Genomic DNA, 13,132 nt, shown 5'->3' on the forward strand with positions numbered 1-13,132 from the left:
TACCTACTAAAGCGTCCCTGGAGGTTTAATGAAGTGGAGGGGCCAATGTCAGTAATTGATGTTACATTACAAGCTCTGAGGCCACTCTTAACTAGCCTTTAGCCCTGAAGTTACACACTTTGTGGCCCTTCTGTATGTGCAGATGTATGTATTGGCATATGTATGCTGTTCCGAGAACTAGTCAAGAATGAGTCTCCCTCTTCACAGATCAGAAATTGATTGCATATCTAATAGTAATGGCAGGTATGATTGACATGTGAAAGCCACAATCCTCGTTTCTACACCTAATGACCAAGCAGCTTGTCAGTACAGAACAGAATAACTGGTTGGGAAACCTGCCTGTACCTCTGTATGAACACAATGCACCCCTACCACCCACCTCTACTTCCGTATAAACATTTCAAACTGGTGATTCCTCTACACTACAACCCCCAGTGTCCTTTGTACGCTGGTTTCAGGGTGTCCCTGTGCTGTGCCTCTGCCGGAACAGCTTGAGCTTGACTCGGTAGGTAGGCGCTGGCGGCTTCCTGACAGTTGTGCTGGGCACATACACTGGGTTAAGACGATGCTACTGCTGCTGTGTACCTGACGTGCAATTTAATGTGGCTACCAGAGATAGCACTGGGAAGCAGGTGAGCAATGGCGGAAACAACTTGTTGGGCAGCAGCTGGTAGTACTGGTACTCACAGAAGGCCCTTGCCATCTTGTGAAGCACAAAACTGGGGCGGGAGGCCAGGCGGCACCAGTCAAGGGCCAGTGACGCATTCAAGGGCCAGTGACGCATTCTAGGGGTGTGGTTTTGGTGCAACCCTAGAAGCAGGGATGGGCAAACTGCAGCTCTCCAGCTGTTGTAAAACTACAAATCCCATCATGCCCTGCTGTATGCTGATAGCTGTAGGCAGACTGGGCATACTGGGAGTTGTAGTGTTACAACAGCTGGAGAGCCACAGTTTGCCCATCCCCGCCCTAGAGTATCCAAACGTGGCAGTAGGAGGCAGAGAGAGCGCAAGTCATTACCAAAGTAGTCAGGGGAGGTCTGGCACTGTTGTACCACCCTGACTGTGGACTATAAGACGCGATTACTTTTTAGCAAGATTGTTTCTTGCTAAAAGGTGTGACTAAGGCTACTTTCACACTAGCGTTCGGGTGTCCGCTTGTGAGCTCCGTTTGAAGGGTCTCACAAGCGGCCCCGAACGCATCCGTACTGCCCTAATGCATTCTGAGTGGATGCGGATCCGCTGAGAATGCATCAGTCTGGCAGCATTCAGCCTCTGCTCCGCTCAGCGAGCGGACACCTGAACGCTGCTTGCAGCGTTCGGGTGTCCGCCTGGCCGTGCGGAGGCAAGCAGATCCGTCCAGACTTACAATGGAAGTCAATGGGGACGGATCTGTTTGAAGATGACACTATATGGCTCAATCTTCAAACGGATCCGTCCCCCATTGACTTTCAATGTAAAGTCTGGACGGATCCGTTCAGGCTACTTTCAGACTTAGAATTTTTTTTAAACTATAATGCAGACGGATCCGTTCTGAACGGATACAAACGTCTGTATTATAGGAGCGGATCCGTCTGAGCAGACATCAGACGGACCCGCTCTGAACGCTAGTGTGAAAGTAGCCTTAGAGAGTGAAAAATATGGTAAGCCCAAATACGGTGATTCAAGGTAAAAAAAAAAAAAATTTTTATCAAAGTATGTTACTTTTTTTTTTTTTTTTTTTAAGTATTAACACATAAAAGCTATATAAATTTACGATCACTGTAATAGTACCGACCCACAAAATAAAAGTAACATGATATTTACCACAATAAAAACGAGACTCATAAAAAAAATGGCTGATATGCATTTACTTCCAATTCCACCAAATTTAGAACTGTTTTACAGCTTCCCACTCCACTTGTATAAATACAAGTTGTCCAGCCAGGAAAAAAAAAAAAAGTCCTCACATGACTGAATGAAAAAAAAGTTAATAAAAAAATGATGGCTCTTGTAAGGCATTAAGTAAAGAAAATTATAATAAAAAATTGAAAATGGCATGGTCAGGAAGGGGCTAATATAAAAGTATACAGTCAAGTGAAAAAGTAACGTTTTTGTGGAAATTGAAAGGAAATTACATCTTTCAAGGTTTGGTTTTATAAATCATTGCAAAATATTATAATTTTTTTTTTTTACATTTTTATTTTAGATCCTGATGAAGACTCAATGTCTTCATATGTCCATATCTGTTGAAAGAAAAAAAATACATGACGTTTACTTTTTTCATGACTAGTACCCCACCCAGAGCTTTCAGCATGCATAGTTTAGATTCTACATTTCAAGGATGCTAGAAATTGAGATAAGGGATCCCCGTCTAACCTCTGGAGATGGGAAATCCTTTATTTTTCCTTCAACTGGCAAAATGAGAAGCATATCCCCAAGTATGTCCTTCATGTGTTTGGCCATCGTTTTCTGCTGATCCAGGCTGCAGTGATTTTCCAAAGAAATGATCACAGGGTAAGGAGAAGTCTTAAAGAAGGACATATAAAATTAGTCAGTACAAGAGCTTTTGTCTGCACCCCTGGCAAGGTAATTCAATATTTTAGGCTATATGCTACAGCAAAGTATTTTCAATCATATGTATAAGATATTTGCCCTTGGCCTTAGATAAAGCTGTCATACACTTTACATGGCTGTCTCCTGTCTTCTCCAGACTCCCCAATATACAAGGTACAAGGTACATACGTACACAGTATACACAGCTGGTGTAGGCTCATATTACTTGCTCCCAAAAACTAGTGCAAGTAGTGGTAAATGTGTAAAGATGCTTAGGTCCTGCACCCTCTTGCCCAATTTATACCAAAAGTGGCAAGTGCGGGAAAGAAGGAAGCCTGTCATGCTGCCACCAAGTAACTAAATGAGTTAATTTTTTAATGAAATGCTAAAATACCTCACTTTCAGCATCTAATATATATTCTATGATCTACTCTGAATAAAATATAGGTCTATGAGATTTGCAAATCATGGCAATTTTTTTACACTTATTTACATTTCACACAGCGTCCCAACTTTTTTGGAATTGGGGTTGTTCTTCAAAATGTTTTTCCTATACTGGGGTTTTGTAAGTGGTCACATTCAATGTCAGCACAAGGTGTGATTCTCAGACTCTTCACCTACTTTAAATGCATAGTTTTTTATAGTTTTTATGACGTCTTTGAAGAGGATTTTGGAAGTAAGTGTGTAGCCATGATAAATGACTGGTTCTCCATTAGACCCATCCCAGCAATCCAATTCCACACAACGGCAGCCTTTAGTAAGAGCCCTGTATGAAAAACATTATGGCACAATTAATTCATGCATCATTGTACAACACTCCTCCATCCATCGGTGCCCTAAAGTGGTATACGTACGTATGAATCAGTCTGACATGCTGCCCACACACTCCATGCAACATTACAACCTGCATTCTGTAGACCACCAGCGTATTTTATGATACACTGACTGGAAGAAGCTTACCGTATATAGGCTTCAGTGCTGCTCGGACCCTTCAGTTGGTCTTCCAACAGGTAGGTGTTGTGTGAGGAGGAGATGTAGTAGTGACACAGTGGCTGCTTCATATCCTGGTAAACTTTATTGTGAGCCGGATTGAATACGTTGCCATCATCAGACAACAGATAGATAAGGAAGCCATCCTTAGTCATAGACTGCTGTTCTCTACCTGTAATGGAAAAAAGGCAACACTCAGGATAGGTCATCAATATCAGATGGCGAGGGTCCAACACGTGGCACCCCCGCAGATCAGCTGTATGAAAGAGAAGGCACGCCATGCTTGCCATAGACATAGCAGCAGTGAGCAGGATGAGAGACAGGATACGGCACACGGACACCTTCTCTTATACAGCTGATCAGCGGGCGAGCAGGGTGTCAAACCCCCATCGATCTGATATTGATGACCTATCCTGAGAATAGGTCATCAATATTAAAAGCCTGGAGAACCCCTTTCAGGCACATAGAAACATAGACTGTGTCGGCAGATAAGAACCATTTGGCCCATCTAGTCTTCCCAATATACTGAGTACTATGGATAGCCCCTGGCCCTATCTTATATGAAGGATGGCCTTATGCCTATCCCATGCATGCTTAAACTCCTTCACTGTATTTGCAGCTACCACTTCTGCAGGAAGGCTATTCCATGCATCCACTACTCTCTCAGTAAAGTAATACTTCCTGATATTACTTTTAAACCTTTGCCCCTCTAATTTAAAACTATGTCCTCTTGTGGTAGTTTTTCTTCTTTTAAATATTCTCTCCTCTTTTACCTTGTTGATTCCCTTTATGTATTTAAAAGTTTCTATCATATCCCCTCTGTCTCGCCTTTCTTCCAAGCTATACATGTTAAGGTCCTTTAATCTTTCCTGGTAAGTTTTATCCTGCAATCCATGTACCAGTTTAGTAGCTCTTCTCTGAACTCTCTCCAAAGTATCAATATCCTTCTGGAGATATGGTCTCCAGTACTGAGCACAATACTCCAAATGAGGTCTCACTAGTGCTCTGTAGAGCGGCATGAGCACCTCCCTCTTTCTACTGGTAATTCCTTTCCCTATACACCCAAGCATTCTGCTAGCATTTCCTGCTGCTCTATGACATTGTCTGCCTACCTTTAAGTCTTCTGAAATAATGACCCCTAAATCCCTTTCCTCAGATACTGAGGTTAGGACTGTATCACTGATTTTATATTCTGCTCTTGGGTTTTTACGCCCCAGGTGCATTATCTTGCACTTATCAACATTAAATTTTAGTTGCCAGATTTTTGACCATTCCTCTAGTTTTCCTAAGTCCTTTTCCATTTGGTGTATCCCTCCAGGAAGATCAACCCTGTTACAAATCTTTGTGTCATCAGCAAAAAGACAAACCTTACCATCGAGGCCTTCTGCAATTTCGCTGATAAAGATATTAAACAATATGGGTCCCAAGACCGATCCCTGAGGTACCCCACTGGTAACAAGACCATGTTCTGAATATACTCCATTGACTACAACCCTCTGTTGCCTGTCCCTCAGCCACTGCCTAATCCATTCATCAATATGGGAGTCCAAGCCCAAAGACTGCAATTTATTGATAAGCCTTCTGTGTGGGACAGTATCAAAAGCCTTACTGAAGTCTAGATAAGCGATGTCTACTGCACCTCCGCCATCTATTGTTTTAGTCACCCAATCAAAAAAATCAATAAGATTAGTTTGACATGATCTCCCTGAAGTAAACCCATGCTGTTTTTCATCTTTCAATCCATGGGATTTTAGATGTTCCACAATCCTCTCCTTAAGTTCGAGACTTGACAGCGGCGAAACAATGGATGTCGTGTAACTGGACTTCTCCAAAGCATTTGACACTGTACCACATAAAAGGTTAGTATATAAAATGAGAATGCTCGGACTGGGAGAAAACGTCTGTATGTGGGTAAGTAACTGGCTGAGGGATAGAAAACAGAGGGTGGTTATTAGTGGTACACACTCAGATTGGGTCACTGTCACTAGTGGAGTACCTCAGGGGTCAGTATTGGGCCCTATTCTTTTCAATATATTTATTAATGATCTTGTAGAAGGCTTGCATAGTAAAGTATCAATTTTCGCAGATGACACTAAACTGTCCAAAGTAATTAACACTGAAGAGGACAGTATACTACTACAGCGGGATCTGGATAGATTGGAGGCTTGGGCAGATAAGTGGCAGATAAGGTTCAACACTGACAAATGTAAAGTTATGCACATGGGAAGGAATAATGCAAGTCACCCGCACATACTAAATGGTAAAACACTCGTTAACACTGACATGGAAAAGGATCTAGGAATTTTAATAAACAGCAAACTAAGCTGCAAAAACCAGTGTCAGGCAGCTGCTGCCAAGACCAATAAGATAATGGGTTGCATCAAAAGGGGCATAGATGCCCGTGATAAGAACATAGTCCTACCACTTTACAAATCGCTAGTCAGACCACACATGGAGTACTGTGTACAGTTCTGGGCTCCTGTAAACAAGGCAGACATAGCAGAGCTGGAGAGGGTCCAGAGGAGGGCAACTAAAGTAATAACTGGAATGGGGATATTAGGGTTATTCACTTTAGAAAAAAAGACGACTGAGGGGAGATCTAATTACTATGTATAAATATATCAGGGGTCAGTACAGAGATCTATCCCATCAGCTATTTATCCCCAGGACTGTGACTGTGACGAGGGGACATCCTCTGCGTCTGGAGGAAAGAAGGTTTGTACACAAACATAGAAGAGGATTCTTTACGGTAAGAGCAGTGAGACTATGGAACTCTCTGCCTGAGGAGGTGGTGATGGTGAGTACAATAAAGGAATTCAAGAGGAGCCTGGATGTATTTCTGGAGCGTAATAATACAGTCCTGATCAAAAGCTTAAGACCACTTAAAAAATGGCAAAAAATCATATTTAGCATGGCTGGATCTTAACAAAGTTCCAAGTAGAGCTTCAACATGCAACAAGAAAAAATGGGAGCGAGACAAAACATTTTTTGAGCATTAAATTTAATGAAAACAACGAATAAACTGAAACAGGCTATTTTTCAGCTGATCAAAAGTTTAGGACCAAACCTCCAAAAAAACACTAAACCCGCCCAAAACAGAAATCCAACTTCCAAACATGAACTCAGTAATGAGTAGCTCCGCCGTTATTGTTTATCACTTCAAAAATTCGTTTCGGCATGCTTGATGCAAGCGTTTCCATGAGTTGAGTGGGAACATTTCTCCAAGTGGTGAAGGCGGCCACACGAAGGCCATCTACTGTCTGGAACTGTTGTCCGTTTTTGTAAACTTCCCTTGCCATCCATCCCCAAAGGTTCTCAATTGGATTTAGATCAGGGGAACACGCAGGATGGGCCAAAAGAGTGATGTTATTCTCCTGGAAGAAGTCCCTTGTCCTGCGGGCATTGTGTACTGTAGTGTTGTCCTGTTGAAAAACCCAGTCGTTACCACACAGACGAGGGCCCTCAGTCATGAGGAATGCTCTCTGCAACATCTGGACATAGCCAGCGGCCGTTTGACGCCCCTGCACTTCCTAAAGCTCCATTGTTCCACTGAAGAAATCTGAAGGATCTGCTTGTCACGCCAGTAACGTTGGAAACCATCAGGACCATCAAGGTTACATTTTTTTCTCATCAGAGAATAAAACTTTCTTCCACCTTTGAATGTCCCATGTTTGGTGCCCTCTTTGAAGAGGTTTTTTGTTTTTGAAGCCCCTCAGTCTCGGATGCCATCTGATAGTTATGGGGCTGCAGTCAGCACCAGTAAAGGCCTTAATTTGGGTCGAGGATTGTCCAGTGTCTTGACGGACAGCCAATTGGATCCTCCGACTCAGTGCTGATGACATTTTTTTGGGTCTTCCATAACCCTCAGGATCATTTAAGAAATTCCAAATGACTGTCTTACTGCGTCCCACCTCAGCAGCGATGGCGCGCTGTGAGAGACCCGGCTTATGCAGTTCAACAACCCGACCACGTTCAAAAAGGGAGAGTTTTTTTGCCTTTGCCATCACAACGTGTGACTAACTGACAGAAAATGACAATGAATCCACATCTTTGCACATATTTGGCCTTTTAAAGGCATGTGGTCCTAAACTTTTGATCAGCTGAAAAACAGCCTGTTTCAGTTTAATCGTTATTTTCAATTAATTGAACGCTCAAAAAATGTTTAGTCTCACTCTCATTTCTTCTTGTTGCATGTTGAAGCTCTACTTAGAACCTTGTTAAGATCCAACAATGTAAAATATGATTTTTTGCCATTTTTCAAGTGGTCTTAAACTTTTGATCAGGACTGTATTACAGGCTATAGCTACTAGAGAGGGGTCGTTGATCCAGGGAGTTAGTCTGATTGGAGTCGGGAAGGAATTTTTTATTCCCCTAAAGTGGGGAAAATTGGCTTCTACCTCACATATTTTTTTTTTGCCTTCCTCTGGATCAACTTGCAGGATAACAGGCCGAACTGGATGGACAAATGTATTTTGTACTATGTTACTATGTATGGCAGACTATTTTCAACTTTGGCCTGGGGGATATACGAAAAAACAGGGTAGAGTCAGGTAAAGGTGAGCCCGTTCCAAGCAGTGGAAAAAGGGTTTTATTGTATTTTCTTTAAAGGGAACCTGTCAGGCTGAACATGGTGTCTGCGCTAAGGACAGCAAGTTATAGAGCAGGAGGAGCTGAGCAGATTGATATATAGTTTTATGGGAAAAGATTCAGTAAACCGTGTAATTTTACTCATTCATATTCCTGCTCAGTCTGGGCTTTGAAGTCCAAGAGGCGGTCCTATCAGTGACTGACAGCTTGCTCTCTACGACTGTATACAGCATGGAATGCCAACCTGTGGCTCTCCAGCTGTTGCAAAACTACAACTCCCAGCATGCCCAGACTGTCTACAACTATCAGCCTACAGCAGGGCATGGTGGGAATTGTAGTTTTACAACAGCTGGAGAGCCACAGGTATACAGAGATAGCTGTCAATCACTGATAGGACTGCCTCCTTGACTTCACAGCCCAGAGGGAGCAGAAATGTTATGTAGAAACTACAAGTTTTACTGAATCTATTCCCCAAAACTATAGATCAAGCTGCTCAGCTCATCCCGCTCTATAACATACTGCCTGCAGATTGCACTGCATTTTCATGGTGACAAGTTCCCTTTAATCTGAATGGACAAGCTTTGTTTCTGCATTACTGTTCAGGGGCTATAGATGACTAGTTGTTATTATTACAATGTTAATTATTTTTTAACCTAAATCTTAATACTTGGATGAGTTTATAAACATGTCCACATATGGTTCAAACACATCGTGGAATAGGATTACACTGTATGTTACACACAGAGGAAAACTAACACCATTGTTATCCAGAGCTTTTACTTCCTGCTTTTTCAGCCAAGATTACAAAACTTGCGGTCACTTTCTGAGGTCATAAAAACAGAACAGGACACTTTACTGCTAGACTCCATTCACTCCACTGATACATGTTCGTATGCAAAAATAAAAATTTTAATTTCAATTTCAGCTAGAAAATTAAAATAATGGATCAGTCTTATTTTGAGTATCAGTTGTGATCAGTTTGCGTCAGTTCCGTCAGACATCAGTTATTTTTCAGCAAGCAGGACTTTTTCTACCTTCAAAAATAACTGATATCTAATGGAACTGACACAAAGTGATCACAACTAATGCTCAAAATAAGACGGATCAGTTATTTTTCATTCTTAGATTTTCATTTTATTTTTAATTTTTTGACGGATAAGGCTTCTTTAACAAATGCGGTACAGATTCTCGAGCTTATTTGCCGGACCTTGGCCGGATCTCCGACGGACCCTATTATAATGAATGGGGCAGGCAGGCATTTCCGATAGCATCAGGGAAATGCCGGATCCTGAGAATTCCCGAGAACAGCCTGCCAGAAAGCTCAATGCAGATGTGAACTCAGCCTAAGATGGTCTAGTAGTTTTTTATTTTATTTTTTAAAATAAGGCTTGGGTGGATGGGTATACTTACTTTGAGCTGGTAAATGTCTTTCCTAATTTTTAGATACTAAAAGGCGGACATATCCAAATGTACACTAGCCATGTTGGATCATTCTTAAAAAAATTTTCATTTGTTGCCGATTTATTTAATCCAAGACAACAGGGGAACAAAGGATGTCTGTACTTAAGACCTACTATTTATCCTGCGCCTCGCTGTATTCCAGCTAAACATGGTAAGGCCAGGTTCACATAATGCATCTTTGTTGTGCTTTGGTTGTCTTTCCAGGAATGCATTACCAGCAGAGGTCTCAATAACGCCTTTTTACTCCCTGAGAAAGACTAAGGCCTCTTTCACACGGGCGTGTCCGGTTGCGTCCCGGTGCATTGCGGCAAACCCGCGCGAGTAGGAACGCAATTGCAGTCAGTTTTGACTGCGATTGCGTCAGATGTTCAGTTTTTATCGCGCGGGTGCAATGTGTTTTGATGACGTCACTGCGTTCATCACATGGTCAAAGGTCCTATTGCTCACAGCACAGATGAAGACAGAAGAGATGCCGGCTGCGCGAACAAGTGGATTAAGGTGAGTTAAATTATTATTATTATTTTTTTAACCCCTCCAGCGATGTTTTACTATGCATTCTGTATTCAGAATGCTATTATTTTCCCTTATAACCATGTTATAAGGGAAAATAATAATGATCGGGTCTCTATCCCGATTGTCTCCTAGCAACAGTGTGTGAAAATCGCACCGCATCCGCATTTGCTTGCGGATGCTTGCGATTTTCACGCAACCCCATTCATTTCTATAGGGCCTGCGTTACGTGAAAAACGCACAAAGAGGAGCATGCTGCGATTTTCACGCAACGCACAAGTGATGCGTGAAAATCACCGCTCGTGTGCACAGCCTCATAGAAATGAATCGGTCAGGATTCAGTGCGGGTGCAATGCGTTTAACTCACGCATCGCATGCGCGCGGAATACTCGCCCGCGCGAAAGGGGCCTTAGACTTTTCCCTGCTATTCATCAGTGCAGGGCATACTATGAATGGCACAGGCAGTGAAGCAATGCTGCCTGTGCCTGATATAACCAATAACAAAGCTTTGTACAGCAAGAAGTTTTGTTACTGGTCGGTTTGGGCAGGCTGCCGGAGTGGTATCATGTCCTGCAGCAGGGGGCAGCTGGGAAGAGTAAGAGCCGTAAGGAGAAGGAGCTAGCTCCCAGGCCATTGCTTTACAGAGTTGATGATGTTATTTAGACTATTAATGGTCCCCATCTCTTTGGGCATGTTCACACCACCGCTATTTATTCTCTGTTAGGTGAGTACAACATGAAAAAAAAACGGAAGTGCTGGACCACGCAGATAAAGGTGGGTTCACATCATGTTTTTGTCATACGTTTAACGTCCACAAAAAATAAAAAATTTACGTTAATAGAGGTCTCAGATAATTGCCATACTGTGGCACCTGTCACCATAAATTCCCTTGTATAAAAAAAAATAAAGTATACGTTAAAGGGATTCTGTCACCAAGTTTTGGGCTATAGAGCTGCTGACATGCACGGCTAGATCGCCGCTAGCATGTCCGCAATATATCTGTCCTATAGGGCTGTGTGCTTTTAATTTCTTTAAAAAAGGATTTTATAGCTATGTAAATTAGTCTTGTATGTGTCCAAGGGGCTGCACGAACCTTCCTGGTGCCCAGCCACGCCCGCCTGTGAAGGAGCCCAGCACCGCCTATGTCCTCAGAATCGTTTCCTTTCATCAACTATAGATTGCCGTAATCTCGCGATGCGCGAGCTCGCGCATGCGCAGTTCTTTCCCTGAGGCTGATGCCAGCACAGGGAAAGAACACTATACCGGCACTGCGCAATCGTGAGATTACGGCAATCTAACTATGATGAAAGGAGGAGATTCGGAGGACATAGGCGGTGCTGGGCTCCTTCACAGGCGGGCGTGGCTGGGCACCAGGAAGGTTCGTACAGCCCCTTGGACACATACAAGACTAATTTACATATCTATAAAATCCTTTTTTAAAGAAATTAAAAGCACACAGCCCTATAGGACCGGTATATTGCGTACAAGCTAGCGGCGATCTAGCCGTGCATGTCCGCATCTCTATAGCCCAAAACTTGGTTACAGAATCCCTTTAAAGTACAGGGAAAAAAACTTATACGTTAACCTATACTTTTTTTTTTTTACAATGGAACTCTAGTGACTCTGGTGACGGATGGCACAGTATGGCATCTGTTTGAGGCATTCGTTAATGTATATGTTTTTTTGTGGACGTTAAACGTATGACAAAAACGTGATGTGAACCCGGCCTAACTGACAGGAACAGAGCTAAACAGACTCCACTGACTATGATGGAGTCCGAGTCTGTTCAGCTTCCGTTCGGGATCCTGTCTTTTTACCAGACAAAAAAAGTTCTGCATGCAAGGCTTTTTTGTCCGGTCTTTTTGACAGAAACTGTGACAGAGGCCCCGAACACGCAGATGTCAGCAAGTATAGGCCTACATATTATGATTTGAATTACTGCAACTTTCGTACTACTCCTCGGCTAAAAATGCTCCTCAAAAATGGTAAGAGGAGTATTTTTTACTCTTGATTACTGGTGTGATTGGATATGATGGCTTAAGACCTCATACACACAAGTCTTCATTTTATAGTAATTCAAGGGTTGGAAAGCCTACCTTCTTCACTTGGTTCATACTTTGCTATCAATGACTTTACGTGGTCTGAGGTCACATTTTCTTGCTGTTCATCCCGGAGCAACTTATGGAAGTTACTGGCAGACATGAAATTTTCACTGTCCTTATAAGCAGAAAATATCGTATTTATCTCTCCTCGTGTTGTCAGGAATTTGTAAAACTCTTCTATTTCGTCATCCTCTAGTGAGCCTGTCTTTGATCTGTCACATTGCTGAAAATTAATAAATAAAACAAATGAAATAATAAAAGCATAATTAAATTTTACATAAAATATGTTTAAGGCTGTGTTTATCAAGTAAAATCCATTTACAGTAAGTTAAAGGACATCTGTCAGCAGATTTGTACCTATGACACTGGCTGACCTGTTACATGTGCCCTTGGCAGCTGAAGGCATCTGTGTTGGTCCCATGATCATATGTGCCCGCACTGCTGTAAACATAATGCCAACGTGATCACGCCTACCTGGTCCTGTCAATTAAAGTGTAGAGGGCGCGGCAGCTTTAGAGAGAGAAGAGCCTCTAGGTATTTAAGTTCCAGTCAAAATCTGTAGTGAAGTGTACTCAGAGATCAGGTACAGTACAGACCAAAAGTTTGGACACACCTTCTCATTCAAAGAGTTTTCTTTATTTTCATGACTATGAAAATTGTAGATTCACACTGAAGGCATCAAAACTATGAATTAACACATGTGGAATTATATACATAACAAACAAGTGTGAAACAACTGAAAATATGTCATATTCTAGGTTCTTCAAAGTAGCCACCTTTTGCTTTGATTACTGCTTTGCACACTCTTGGCATTCTCTTGATGAGCTTCAAGAGGTAGTCCCCTGAAATGGTTTTCACTTCACAGGTGTGCCCTGTCAGGTTTAATAAGTGGGATTTCTTGCCTTATAAATGGGGTTGGGACCATCAGTTGCATTGAGGAGAAGTCAGGTG

At 42.3% G+C, this 13,132-nt stretch overlaps 1 protein-coding gene across 3 annotated transcripts in view; it reads right to left on the reverse strand.

Annotated features, from left to right (window-relative positions):
- The window catches only part of PLCD1 (phospholipase C delta 1), a 121,959-nt gene that overhangs the window by 18,495 nt on the left and 90,332 nt on the right, over positions 1–13,132 (reverse strand). For all 3 annotated transcript variants that reach the window (XM_040433743.1, XM_040433742.1, XM_040433744.1), the window contains 4 exons: positions 12,176–12,404; positions 3,492–3,693; positions 3,153–3,297; positions 2,355–2,504 (listed from right to left, as the gene is read on the reverse strand). In XM_040433743.1, coding sequence (XP_040289677.1) covers positions 2,355–2,504; positions 3,153–3,297; positions 3,492–3,693; positions 12,176–12,404 — 726 coding nt within the window. The remainder of the gene's footprint in view (positions 1–2,354; positions 2,505–3,152; positions 3,298–3,491; positions 3,694–12,175; positions 12,405–13,132) is intronic.

The sequence above is a fragment of the Bufo bufo genome, chromosome 5 (genome assembly GCF_905171765.1).
Source record: "Bufo bufo chromosome 5, aBufBuf1.1, whole genome shotgun sequence".
NCBI classification, from domain to species: domain Eukaryota; kingdom Metazoa; phylum Chordata; class Amphibia; order Anura; family Bufonidae; genus Bufo; species Bufo bufo.